The 11,790-nt window shown below is 36.4% G+C and overlaps 4 protein-coding genes across 6 annotated transcripts; 2 read left to right on the forward strand and 2 right to left on the reverse strand.

Moving 5' to 3' along the window:
* Positions 1 to 806: 806 nt before the first annotated feature.
* Positions 807 to 3,866, reverse strand: LOC140961586 (protein TIC 55, chloroplastic-like). Of its 2 annotated transcripts, XM_073420221.1 has the most exons (4): positions 3,696 to 3,866; positions 2,777 to 3,367; positions 2,190 to 2,292; positions 807 to 2,094 (listed from the first exon to the last, which is right to left on the reverse strand). In XM_073420221.1, exons 2-4 carry the CDS (start codon positions 3,220 to 3,222, stop codon positions 961 to 963), a joined length of 1,683 nt encoding a protein of 560 aa, XP_073276322.1. In that variant the 5' UTR covers positions 3,223 to 3,367; positions 3,696 to 3,866; the 3' UTR covers positions 807 to 960. The 2 variants fall into 2 exon arrangements, with proteins under 2 accessions (XP_073276322.1, XP_073276323.1); XM_073420222.1 differs by lacking the exon at positions 3,696 to 3,866 and having other exon boundaries at positions 2,777 to 3,641.
* A 330-nt stretch (positions 3,867 to 4,196) lies between these two features.
* LOC140961587 (uncharacterized) lies at positions 4,197 to 6,019 on the reverse strand. Of its 2 annotated transcripts, none has more exons than XM_073420224.1 (3): positions 5,593 to 6,019; positions 4,720 to 4,869; positions 4,197 to 4,525 (listed from the first exon to the last, which is right to left on the reverse strand). In XM_073420224.1, exons 1-3 carry the CDS (start codon positions 5,782 to 5,784, stop codon positions 4,523 to 4,525), a joined length of 345 nt encoding a protein of 114 aa, XP_073276325.1. In that variant the 5' UTR covers positions 5,785 to 6,019; the 3' UTR covers positions 4,197 to 4,522. The 2 variants fall into 2 exon arrangements, with proteins under 2 accessions (XP_073276325.1, XP_073276324.1); XM_073420223.1 differs by having other exon boundaries at positions 4,197 to 4,504; positions 5,593 to 6,013.
* Positions 6,020 to 7,409: 1,390 nt separating this feature from the next.
* Positions 7,410 to 10,611, forward strand: LOC140960747 (thiamine-repressible mitochondrial transport protein THI74-like). Its single transcript, XM_073419004.1, has 8 exons — positions 7,410 to 7,621; positions 8,137 to 8,535; positions 8,820 to 9,034; positions 9,457 to 9,527; positions 9,646 to 9,747; positions 9,948 to 10,065; positions 10,182 to 10,317; positions 10,428 to 10,611. The coding sequence occupies exons 1-8, from the start codon at positions 7,541 to 7,543 to the stop codon at positions 10,461 to 10,463; spliced, it is 1,158 nt and encodes a 385-aa protein (XP_073275105.1). The 5' UTR covers positions 7,410 to 7,540; the 3' UTR covers positions 10,464 to 10,611.
* Positions 10,612 to 11,122: 511 nt separating this feature from the next.
* Positions 11,123 to 11,670, forward strand: LOC140961613 (probable steroid-binding protein 3). Its single transcript, XM_073420257.1, has one exon. It carries the CDS (start codon positions 11,181 to 11,183, stop codon positions 11,484 to 11,486), a length of 306 nt encoding a protein of 101 aa, XP_073276358.1. The 5' UTR covers positions 11,123 to 11,180; the 3' UTR covers positions 11,487 to 11,670.
* Positions 11,671 to 11,790: the final 120 nt, after the last annotated feature.

Below are 11,790 nucleotides of genomic sequence, written 5' to 3' on the forward strand. Positions count from 1 at the left end.
ATGGCCGTGGTCTGCTGGCAACGATTATGTTTGGTAACAATCACTACCCTTGTTCATTATGGATACGCGATAAAGTGATTAAGACATTACTCTAGGATTTAAGATATTAACGTCGTATGATATCGTCCAATATATGCAAACACACTTGGAAGAAACTGTATTAGTAATGTCAAGTGAGAAACAGTCACAGAGAGGGGAATTTTTTTTTTTTTTTTTATAACTTTCTTGACCAATGCATTAATATTGTTTGTCTACTAGAGAGGAGTAAACAGAGTCTGAATTATTACAGCTGGGTGGAAGTAGGGTAGATTAGCCTAAATATAATTTCTACACTGTCAGATCTCAGAATCCTACAGTAATTCATCAAGGCCCCTAATAAGAGAGGTTGGTAGTTGACTATTGGGGGTGTCTGAGTTGATCGTACAAGGTTTGCTCATAATCTGAAATTGATAGTTTAAGGTTTTGATCAGTCTCGAATTTAATCAGTGCACACCCAAAAATAAAAATTGCGGATTGTCATATGAAAAAAGAGAACGAGGTTGGTGGTGAAAAAAAATTTAAATATTTACTGCCCGATAATGAATGTGTTACGATAATCTATCATATTCATCGCAGAGTTGTATATTCTCAGCTGTCAATCAAGATACATCACATATATTATGGCAATCGATATAGCTTCACGGATTCGCTTTGTTTGTGGATATTCTATATGGGGTTAATCTATTTTTCGGTATCAACAATCATATTTCTTCGCCTTTAAATCAGAATACTAAGCAATACAAGCAGTGAGTAGCTGGCAAACAGAGTGAAAAGTCTACCGCAGATAATTTTGGAAGCTTATAACTTTCAACCTTATTACAAGGGTAAAGAACTTACAAATTCAATACGTTCAATCGAGAAATGAGTTCATTTACTAACTAGCTCTCCAAGAACTTGTTATTTACGACTTGCAATGCAGGATCAAAACCTTCTGTGCGTCCTTATGAAGTTTGTCGTGTTCATCGTAATTCCAGTCGAACAAAGATGAATTCCGACCAAGCACAGAGAAGTAGAAAACAATAGCACGGCCTTCCATTGCCTTCCAGATATAAGAATCGCAAATGCAGTTGATATAAGAGCAGCTATAGAGAAAATGTTTTTCCACGTTCGAAATGCTTTGATAGTATTCATGCATTCTTTGCAATGAATAACATGCCGGAAATATCTGTTGGCAGGATTTGGTGCATGCATAGTTCCGATCCCTCCTTTTGCCGGTTGAGATGCTGAGAGATTTGCGACCAAGCCAGCAGGTGCATGCTCAATTACGGCAGGGTATTCGGGTAGAGATATTGTGCTGTGTCCAAAATAATAAGGCATTCCGTGCCCGACTTTGTCCATCCATTTTCGATATTCGGCTACCCATGTGTCCGATGATCTCAAGTTTATATACAGTTCTTTAGTGGGAACTTTTTCTTTCATAAGAATCTCGTTTTGGGACGAAAGGAATCCCATATCTTGCTCGAAAACTTTACAAGCATTCTGATGGAAATACCACCGTGGAAATAGTCGTAAGAGCATTGATGGTTTTCTCGTGTTCCCGAATCTGACTATGAGCATTGATTTTCCTTGTCCAGAGGGCCGACAAAGGAACAGTCCTGAAAAGTAGTGTTTCTCACCATTCTTGTCGATGATTTCCCGGTTGTTCTGAAGAACGCAAGGGGCCTCAAAACGTAAGAAGTTTGGTATGTAGTTTGGTGTTGACCGGTCTTTTTCTTTTCCCCACCAGCCTGCAAAGCCTCGGTCTGTCCTCTCGGTGACCTCAAAAAACAGCGAGGTTGCATCTTCCCTTTTTGCCGTAAAATCTGTTCTATCGTGTGAAATAGGCACATGGGCGGGATCCATGAGGTTTTCCAAGAGGATGGAATGATCATATGGAAGCTCGTGGATTGATGAAATGTCTCGAAATCCAGGCCTATCAAAGTTCTCGAACCAAGGTATTTTCTGGAAATTTGGTGGTGTGTTGTGAGACATCCAAATCCATACAACACCTTGGGAGTCCTTGATTTCATATGATTTCAAACAAGCAGATTGTGGAATTTTTGCACCTGAGGATAGCTGTGAAACAAATTAGCAAGAACGAAACCATTAAAGATCGACTATGTAAACACTTTGACCGACGAAATTTGTATGACTATGTATGGAGTCCCAACCTGTGGTATTTTCACACATTTGCCATTCCCATCAAATTGCCAGCCATGATATAAACATTCCAGTCGCCCGTCAAACAACTGTCCTTCCGAGAGTTTCGCTAGCCTAAACAAAAATAAAATAATTAAAGGTTATGAAAGTTCATTCAGCTGAAAATCAATAGATAAGGCATCGTAGAATAATCTAAATTCTTCTAATACTTGAATGCTCGATCTATTCACTGCATATAAAAGGAAGATATGCAATCACATGTGGAATACAAATTATTTCTTTCATGCTTAATCATCAGCTAAGTGAGTCAAAACAAGTCAAGCTGTGGAATATAATTTTCCAAAATGGCTACCTCAGTTCTGATAAATCATCGAGAATAACTCTAAGATTTCTATCAATTTAACTACAGCCCACATATTTCCGAGATTACCAACCTAGAATTCTGGGATCCAATAATCCAATTTCAATTTACTAAAGAAAGAAACCATGATCCCAACGCACCAAACTCCGAAACCTTTTCTTAACTTACACAGATTCATTCACATTTACTGAAGAAAGTACTAAACTTCACCCAAAAAAAAAAGGTCAGAATAAATACCTGTGGGGGCATCGATCTTCATAACACCTAAGCTCTCCAGTACCGTTTCTGTACAACACAACTTGCTTGTCATATACAGTTAGGCCTAAAGGAGCATCATCTGGCACATTCTTGGAGAGATAAAGCGGGTACCATTCTTCAGTCCAATCATAGCTAACCACATCTCTCTGTTCAATAACTTCTTCTTGATTCGATGCTCCGAAACTTACACTTTGGTCACCACCATCCGGCAATTCGACACCAACTTCTCTTGCGACTGCGTTCAACTTCTGCCCACTTCTCTTGATCTTTTCATGTTGATAGGAAGGGTGGCTTTGGGATGGATGGGCAAATAGAATGGCTTTGCGTTTGGTAAGTCTGTTGTGAACTGGGCCAAGATGTGAGAAAGTTGTGATCTTGGGGAGCGGCGTATCCGAGAAAAAGGGTCGCAACTGTAACACGGCCATGCTTCTTTTCTTGGAATCAGGGCGTGATCGGGGAAGAACAAATTTGTTTTCGCGAATGTAATGTAAGAGAAAGTGTGGGTAAACTTGCGGAATTTGAACGGGCTAATACTTCAGGAACTGGTGTAGTAATTCCAGCCACACAATCCTTGACCAAATATGAACAAACAAGAGTCAGAAACTCGGGCGTTGGGATCGATAGCATCTCGATTAGTTTTCAGATTCGCATACGGTCAAATAATCAAGATTAAGATAATCAAATCAAGCTTCGTCTTCAGAGAATAATTTATAATCATTAAGGATTACTTATTAATCCAAGACATGGTTGGTTGTTAACGAAATATTTTTCATTCTGAAAAAGAAGCAAGCAAGCAAGCTTGAGCAAGTTTTAAAAGGTCTCACTCGCTGTGTGTTTCTATGTACACATGGCAAATTTCAAAAATAAAATACAAAGTGGATTTATTGAGCCGGCCCACCTATTCGTATGGGCCTTAGTGGGTTCAATAGGCCCATCGATGTGAACAAGGTCCACGACCGTTCTAGGGGCAGTCAAGATTCAACTTGGTAGCTTATACTCAACGTGCACATGTTTCAAAATGATAATCCTTTCATGCCTTCTCTTGCGCTGCTCGGAAGCAACTTCTTGTTCCTTTATTCGGCTAAAAAAAAAAATTCGAAGTTCAAACTCTATCGAGTAGAAATTCTTCGAACTTGAGCTCGCTTCAAGATCGGAGTTCTAACAGTTTTGTATATATTTTTTTTAAAAAAAACATAGTTATTTTAACGTGTTTGCTAAAAAAAATAAAATAAAAGAATTCTATCAAATAACTACGAAGCAAACTCGAGCATAACAAACTGAATATGAGGCGCCAACATTAGAGTTCTGGGAGTCCGATAAAACTGGAGTTGTAAATATTCTTACCTCTCATTTGCTTCTACTATAGGTTACCGTCCAAAAATGTAAAATACACTAAATGTGGAAAAACCCAAGACGAACAGCACTTGCCTAGTCCGTTGACACTCAGAGCTCAAGGCCAAGACAATAATAGTTTTCATCAACATCAAAGAATTTATCAAACGATATGATTTACAACTTCCAACAAAATAATAAAAGGCAGATTATGGTTGCTTGGAGCTGGCTAGATTCGAAATCGACTGAAGCAACTTAATAGTTCTGTTCGCTTCAATGACCTTAAATGGGATGCTCCTACTTTGAAACAGGAGGTTCTCCGAGCCATTTTGCACGGTAACCAGTTCCTTTACAATCAGAACAGCGTGCAGAACCCTTCAAACATGTCAGGCATCACTGATCAGAGTCACCACAAGAAATTGCATAATTGGTTCACATAATTCACCCCTCTAGTTTTACATAGTTGCTTACGCAGCACAAAAATGGAAAATAGAAAGAAACGTTTCAATTGCATCATCGCTTGCACTTAAGATTTCGGTCCACGTTAATGGTTACATGCAGAATGAAGGGTCTACTTGATCACTATTTACCTTTCCAGAGCATATAACACATGTAGTATTTCTGGAAGGGACTTGACACAGCATGTTATCACCTATAATGAAGAAACCAGTCCCACTGCACCATTTGCATTCAACATGTCCTTTAGAGTTGCAAGAAGAACATGCAACTGGTCTTGGTTGCTGCATTCACAAACAATAAAGATTGATAAAAGAAAGAAAAGTAGCCCACTATACGGTTATCCAAAAAAGGTGTTGAATCATTGAAGGCAAAATGCAATGGAATCAAGCTAGTAGATTCATTAAAGATATGACAATCAAAGCACCAAACAAGTAACATTCAACTGACAATACCGTTTGGAAAGAGGTATTCAGCCATCCAACATAGGTTGCCCAACACACATGCCGAAAATAGATACCATTAAAAACCAAAGAGCAAACAGTCTAAAACAAAATCCTCTAAGATAATCAATCCAATCAGTAAAATTCGAATGACGCGGAAGAGGCTACAGGAGGGGAAAATTCCACCCTAAACGAAGGATGAATCGCCTCAGCTCATCCAACATCATATGCCGAAATTTTCTTCTTTTCTTTCATAGAACACTTCCTCAGAGTCTTACCAAAATCTTTTATTTCCTCTTCAGTAATCACTTTAGGATCACCGGGTTAAAACATTCTAGACTAATTGTGGCTCATCAAAATATCACATAATAAATAAAAAAATCCCTAATTTCGTTTTGCCACTCATTTTCTAATGGACGTCCCTCGATGTTTTCTTTTTTCAAGAGTTCAAGCCGACGTACAGAAAAATCACCCAATAGACATTCATCTTTCTAAAATATCATGAAAAACCAAGCAAAATCATCGAATTGAACTTAAATTCAACAGCAGAAAAACTACAAAAACCTGAGAAATCAACCAGGCACGCTCCATACGTTCAGCAAAGTTAGGATTCCCAAAAGGTTCTAACTTTGAAGCTCTTATTCCCCCGGCTCCAACACCGACCTTCCTTTTTGTCATCGATCCTACTTTCCTCGGTGATATGCCAAATTTTACCGGGCTCAAATTAACGGGTTTGCAGCAAAAACAACTCGACATTTTTGGCAAGATTTTCAGTTATCCAACAACCGGAGTTACGATTTTTCACAGTAGGGTGATTTCATTAAGAGAAAGATCAAGATCACAAGATATTTATGCAACTCGTTGACTTGATCTGAAAAGTTTCCTTGGAAATTCGCTCTTCGGAGTTATACATAGCGTTGGACGAAGTATTCCGTCGGTTCAGCTCCGAACCGGACCTACTTGGTATTGTCCCTTCACGCCTGTGTCAATTTTGACCAATTTGGTGTCCGATATTTACCATTTCTTTCCACGAGTACAAATTCCATTTGAGCCAAGCCATAATCTGATATATATAAACTCTTTTAAAAAATTCATATTTGAGTTCTATAAATTATGGAGGAGCTCTAGCATTATTAATCAAGCTCGATGATATTTAATGAAAATCGTGTAATGTAATTCACATATATAATTACTGAAAATAATATTGCCATCAAAACTAATTAATATTTCGGAAACTTGATGACATTTAGTTGTTTATGGAACCAACAATCTTAAAATAGTTATGATTATGACATCAATTGCACATGCGACTAACTTGTATATGCGAAATGGTGATATATAAGTGATAACTAATACTTGTTATGAGTGTCATCTTCTAATGGATGGACTTAGAGACGACTCTTTTGAATTTCAATTCTACACTCGATTTATGACTTGAAAATGGCACACCAACTAAATAAGATCATCAATGAAAAGGCTTTCCAAGATGACTTCTTCATATAGTACATGAATCAGAATGGCCATCGATCACCCCGAGGTACCAAAAAGGATCTATATTTTAGTGTCAAAGATTGTGGGTTATATCGCGAACTACCACATTAACAACTTGTGTGAGTAAAAAACAGCATCATAGTTACGCTGACTTGTGTGCATCCTTTTTTTTTTTTTTATGGCACATGCTTTCAAGATTTCAACACCATAAGCCCACAACACGAAATGCAATTACCTGTCAAAAATCTTCTTTACCATCAACACCCGATGTGTAAAAGGGATTGTATTGCAGAAAAATCAAAGAATCATCAAAATCTTGCGTCTTCAGCTGTTTTTTTCTCTTTAATAATAGCAGTACTTTGTCGATGCCTCAACATAAATTGTTAGTGACATTGCTGATTTAATGGTAAAAAAAGACAGTTTAGAGTAGAAAAGGTATGTTCTTTTCTTTGGGGCATTTTTTCCCATTGAAGCGTTAGACTGAGACAAGAATGACCAATTTTGCGAATTGATTTTGATGGGTTTAAAATGTGAATGAAAATCTAGTTCGAATTTTACGTAAAAGGATTAAAAACTATTTGGAAAAGGAATCGTGTTTATATGTATAAAGTATACAGATGAGTATTATGGAATTACTACAGCCTTATTTCAAGAAATTTAAAGATAAATATTCTAGATAAATTTATGGCATGATTTGAGTATTTTTTTAAAATAATTTTCTTAAAATATCCATTCCTAATATTTTATATTTAAAATAACTCGATAATCTAATTAATTATGTAAACGTCTTTTTAAATAATAATACAAAAATGGAGAGAGAAAAATTATTTTTTTTAATTAATTGTTTATTATTTATTTAAACAAAATCCACTTGTGTCGTATTCTCCCATTTAATTTCTTGTCTGTTTTAATCTCTCGGCTTCCCACAATCTCACGTCTAATAATATACATAGACCGAAGACGAATGCTATATATATATTATAAAAACATTTTTTGAGTTTGATTGGTGTTTTTCTTGAAGATGGGCTGGGAGTACAGAGCTGGTTTGGGGATGATCGGAACTTTTGTGCTGATATGGGTTACTTCTGCGGAGGTCACTCAGGTATGGTTCCTGACCTTTGCCGTGTGTTTTGTGTTTTACCTGAATTTCAATGGGTTTCTTTGGTATTTGGTTCTCGTTGTGCCCACTAATTTGACTGTTTCTTGACGGTTCGAGAAAAGAAAATCAGTTTGCATGTGGGGTTTTAGCTATTGGATTGAATGGACCTAAATTCTTAGTCTTGGCGTGTCCTTCTTTGTTTTCCCATTTTCTTGAGAGGATTTACTTTAGGTAGTTTGTTTTTGCATTTGTTTTAGGCTTTTTTTTAGCGTGACCAGATATTGATTTCGCAGCTGGGTCAATTAATTGGATATAGCATGAACGTGGGGACCAAATTTATATAAATGATGATGGATACACATAAATTTGATAAAATTCTGGGTTGTCGGCTGAAGTGAATTATAGCAGAGTTCATACTATGAGATTTCCATTGAAAGCTTGTTATTAATAATGATCAGATTGCATGCATATGAACTTTTCTTGCATACCTACATTTAAAATTTACATTATTCTTGCAGAAAATTTTTGTGGAGTACAGACAACCATTTGCTCTCACATATACGTGGATATCTTTAATGGCGGTATTTATTCCCTTGTCATTTTGCAAAGATTGCATTTGCAAATTATTGTACGAGAAATGGCTTAAAAACATATATGGCGACAATAGTATCTCAAATTCATTGGGTGCACAAGATGTTCCTCTCCAATTCAATGAGAGATGGCATGATTCAGAGGGACCTTTGCAACACTACTTAATGACAGCTACGAGTTTAAGTGAAACAGAAGCTGGACAACCATTATTGTTGTTTAAGAACGAGGACGATGAATTCCTCTTGCTTGAAAAGAGACTCGAGCTTAGCTCATGGGAAGCTATGAAATACAGCCTTTATCTCACTCCTTTATGGTTTATAACGGAGGTATCCTTTTGCTTTTGTATGATGAATTTTAGCATGTATAAATGGGCTTAAGATTGCTTTCACAGTTTGGATCTAAAAAGAGCAAGTGAAGGTCATGACGTTGACAATTTTCCTTCAGATAGCTAGGCCACCCACCTACCTATTTATTTCTAAGAGTATCATCATTTTTTTCATTGCCATGAAGTCTTTTCACATAAGATGCATGGTTTTTCTTCAAATCTTTTGGTTATCAACACTAAATTAGAACGTTATAAATTGATTTATTAAATTTGGGTTTATTGCAGTATTTTTCAAATTCTGCGCTGGCGTATACTAGTGTAGCGAGCACAACTGTCTTAACATCAACATCGGGGCTCTTCACACTTTTCTTTGCAGCAGTAATAGGAAAGGATAAAGTTAATGTGACAAAAATTGTTGCCGTTCTGATAAGTATGGCTGGTGTTGCAATGACTACTGCAGGGAAAACCTGGGCCACTGATGAAATGCTTAGCACATCTGAGTAAGCATAGTTACTCACTTTTGGCTTTTTCTTATTTATTTTCTTGGGCAACACCAACTCGGTTTTTGTTACTTTTCATGGTTGGATATATATTCAGTTGTTCATTAAGTTACTCATAAATATTGTGTTATTCTTAGGAGCATGAAACAGACTGGTCTTTGGCTTGATTCCTTGGACAAATAATGATTCATTACACTTAATAAGCATGAATCATAACCTGCATACTTAAAAGAAGATAATGAATTAAAGTAGATTGTCTTTTGATTTTGTCTATGCATTAGAAAGCAACTCCTCGGTGAAGCCTTCATTTCATAAGGCCATTACTAATGCTGATTTGACTTGTTAGGCATCAGTTTTTACTTCAGTATTTTGGGGGCAGGCCACGTTTTATGCAGTTGCTATTGATTTCTCATTTTACCTAGGATGAGACAGCATTCCATCACTGGGGGCATTTTTGGTCTGCTCTCTGCAGTATTCTATGGCTTATTTACAGGTATACCTATTATTGGATTACAAAGCACTACCAAATAAAAATACACGTCTCATTAAATTCATTGTCATATGGTTTCTCATTCGAACTTTGTGATACAAACTCTATATGGGTTTCATAGTGCTGCTCAAGAAATCTGCTGGATCAAAAGGAGACAAGGTTGAGGTGCAGAAGTTCTTTGGATATATAGGATTGTTTACTTTTTTAGGCCTTTGGTGGCTGGGTAAGAGACTGCTACTTTTATATATCAAACTACTTCCAATGCTTGTTGTGAGCCCTGTGATCTTGTAAAACAGTTGGCAAAACCGTGTTCACAGTCTGTTATTATCCATTTTGCTTCATTGTGGAATATTAATTAATAGTAGTTTAGAAATTAGTTGGCTCTAACTGTCCATATCTCTCGTAATGCACGGGATATTGCAGCATTCCCATTTAATGCATTGGGAATAGAGCCGGATTTCAAGTTTCCAAGTTCAGCATCCATGTGTGAACTTGTTCTGCTTAATGGTCTCGTGGGAAGTGTTCTATCAGACTACCTATGGTAAATAGTTTTTGCACAATTACATACTCGTTTTACTTAAAAAACTTGGAAAGCTTTACCTACAAGAACTCTTACCATTCATCATCATTCATATGATGATTCGAATTGTGAAACAGGGCTCTCGCTGTAGTTTGGACAACCCCTCTAGTGGCAACTTTAGGAATGTCCTTGACCATACCAATAGCCATGGTAGCAGATATGTTAGTTCATGGCCGTCATTACTCTGCCATCTATATCTTGGGATGCGTTCAGGTCCCGTCCTGTTTCCTTTTCTCTCGACCTTTGTTTTTGTCTATCTGGTCAAGAGTTACATTGCATTTTTCTTCGAGTTCCTGACGTTTTACCTCCTGTTTTTGTTGCAGGTATTTACTGGATTTGTAATAGCAAATCTGTCTTGATAGCTTTTTCCTGTAAATAAAGATGATAGAACAATGAAACGAGTCGACCTTTTGGCAGTTTATAAACTTTTGACTCCAAGTTGTCTTGTCGCGTCTATGACAATTTTTTGTTTTTTTTTACACGTACTTAAAATATTTTATTTTATTTTATTATCTTATGATCATTCATTCATCATTTACACGAATATACATTCAAATTTAGGAGATAAAACTTTACATATTTTTATTATTATAATTTCTATATTTTTAGATAAAATATGTACTTAGCATAAATAAATTGTAATATATTATATTTTAATTATTAATTAATATTATCATCACCCTAGTTTAGTTATCTGAAAGTACCACACACGTTTATTTATCTGCGTAAACTAATTTGATATATTAAAACTGCGATGCTAAATTTACGGAATCTCAAATTACACGAAATTTTTTTTTTTTGTTTTACAAATTTTGGTTCTGAATAATTTTAAAAAATTAATTAGATAAATGTTTGCATTTCCCCAGAAAATCACAGTGTTAATATTTTTTTTAAAATATTATTCTAATGGTAGTTTAACTTATTTAGATTAAATTTATTTTTTATGAAAAAATCAATTTGTGGTAATTTAATTTAATTTAATATATGGAAAAGTAGGCATTTTAAATATATTATTCATTCAGTCTTATCCACTTTGCCTGCCTTCCACACACACCAAATCCAAAAGCCAGAAATCGATGGAGTTCACTTCACAACAGCTCAAACAGTACGATGGAACCGATCCATCCAAGCCGATATACGTGGCGATCAGGGGCCGAATCTTTGATGTTACCTCCGGCAAATCCTTCTACGGACCTGGCGGGGCGTACTGCGTGTTCTCCGGCAAGGATGCCAGCCGCGCTCTCGCCAAGATGAGCAAGGAGGAGCACGACGTCGTTCCCTCGCTTGATGGACTGACCGATAAGGAGATCGGCGTCCTCAATGACTGGGAGAAGAAATTCGAGGCCAAGTACCCCATCGTCGGTCGAGTTATTAGTGCTTAAAAACTGGGAACCTTCCTTTTTTTTTATGGTTTTACTGTACAATAAAGTGATATGTGGTATAATCTATCGATATATGGAACTAGAAGGAAGAACGATGCTTTTTTTATGTAATTTTATGCTCTGATGTGTGTTTTGTATGAACACGATCTTGCTTATGGATTAATAAATTGGGAATTTCATCTAATTATTTTCACATTACTGGATAAATAATCGAGAATTTTATATAGTTGTTCTCACGTTATAGCGAGTGATTGACGGATTACTTTGATATTCATAATTTGGGCCAGAATGTCCTTCTGTCGTC

The sequence above is a fragment of the Primulina huaijiensis genome, chromosome 16 (genome assembly GCF_012295235.1).
Source record: "Primulina huaijiensis isolate GDHJ02 chromosome 16, ASM1229523v2, whole genome shotgun sequence".
Lineage (NCBI taxonomy): Eukaryota > Viridiplantae > Streptophyta > Magnoliopsida > Lamiales > Gesneriaceae > Primulina > Primulina huaijiensis.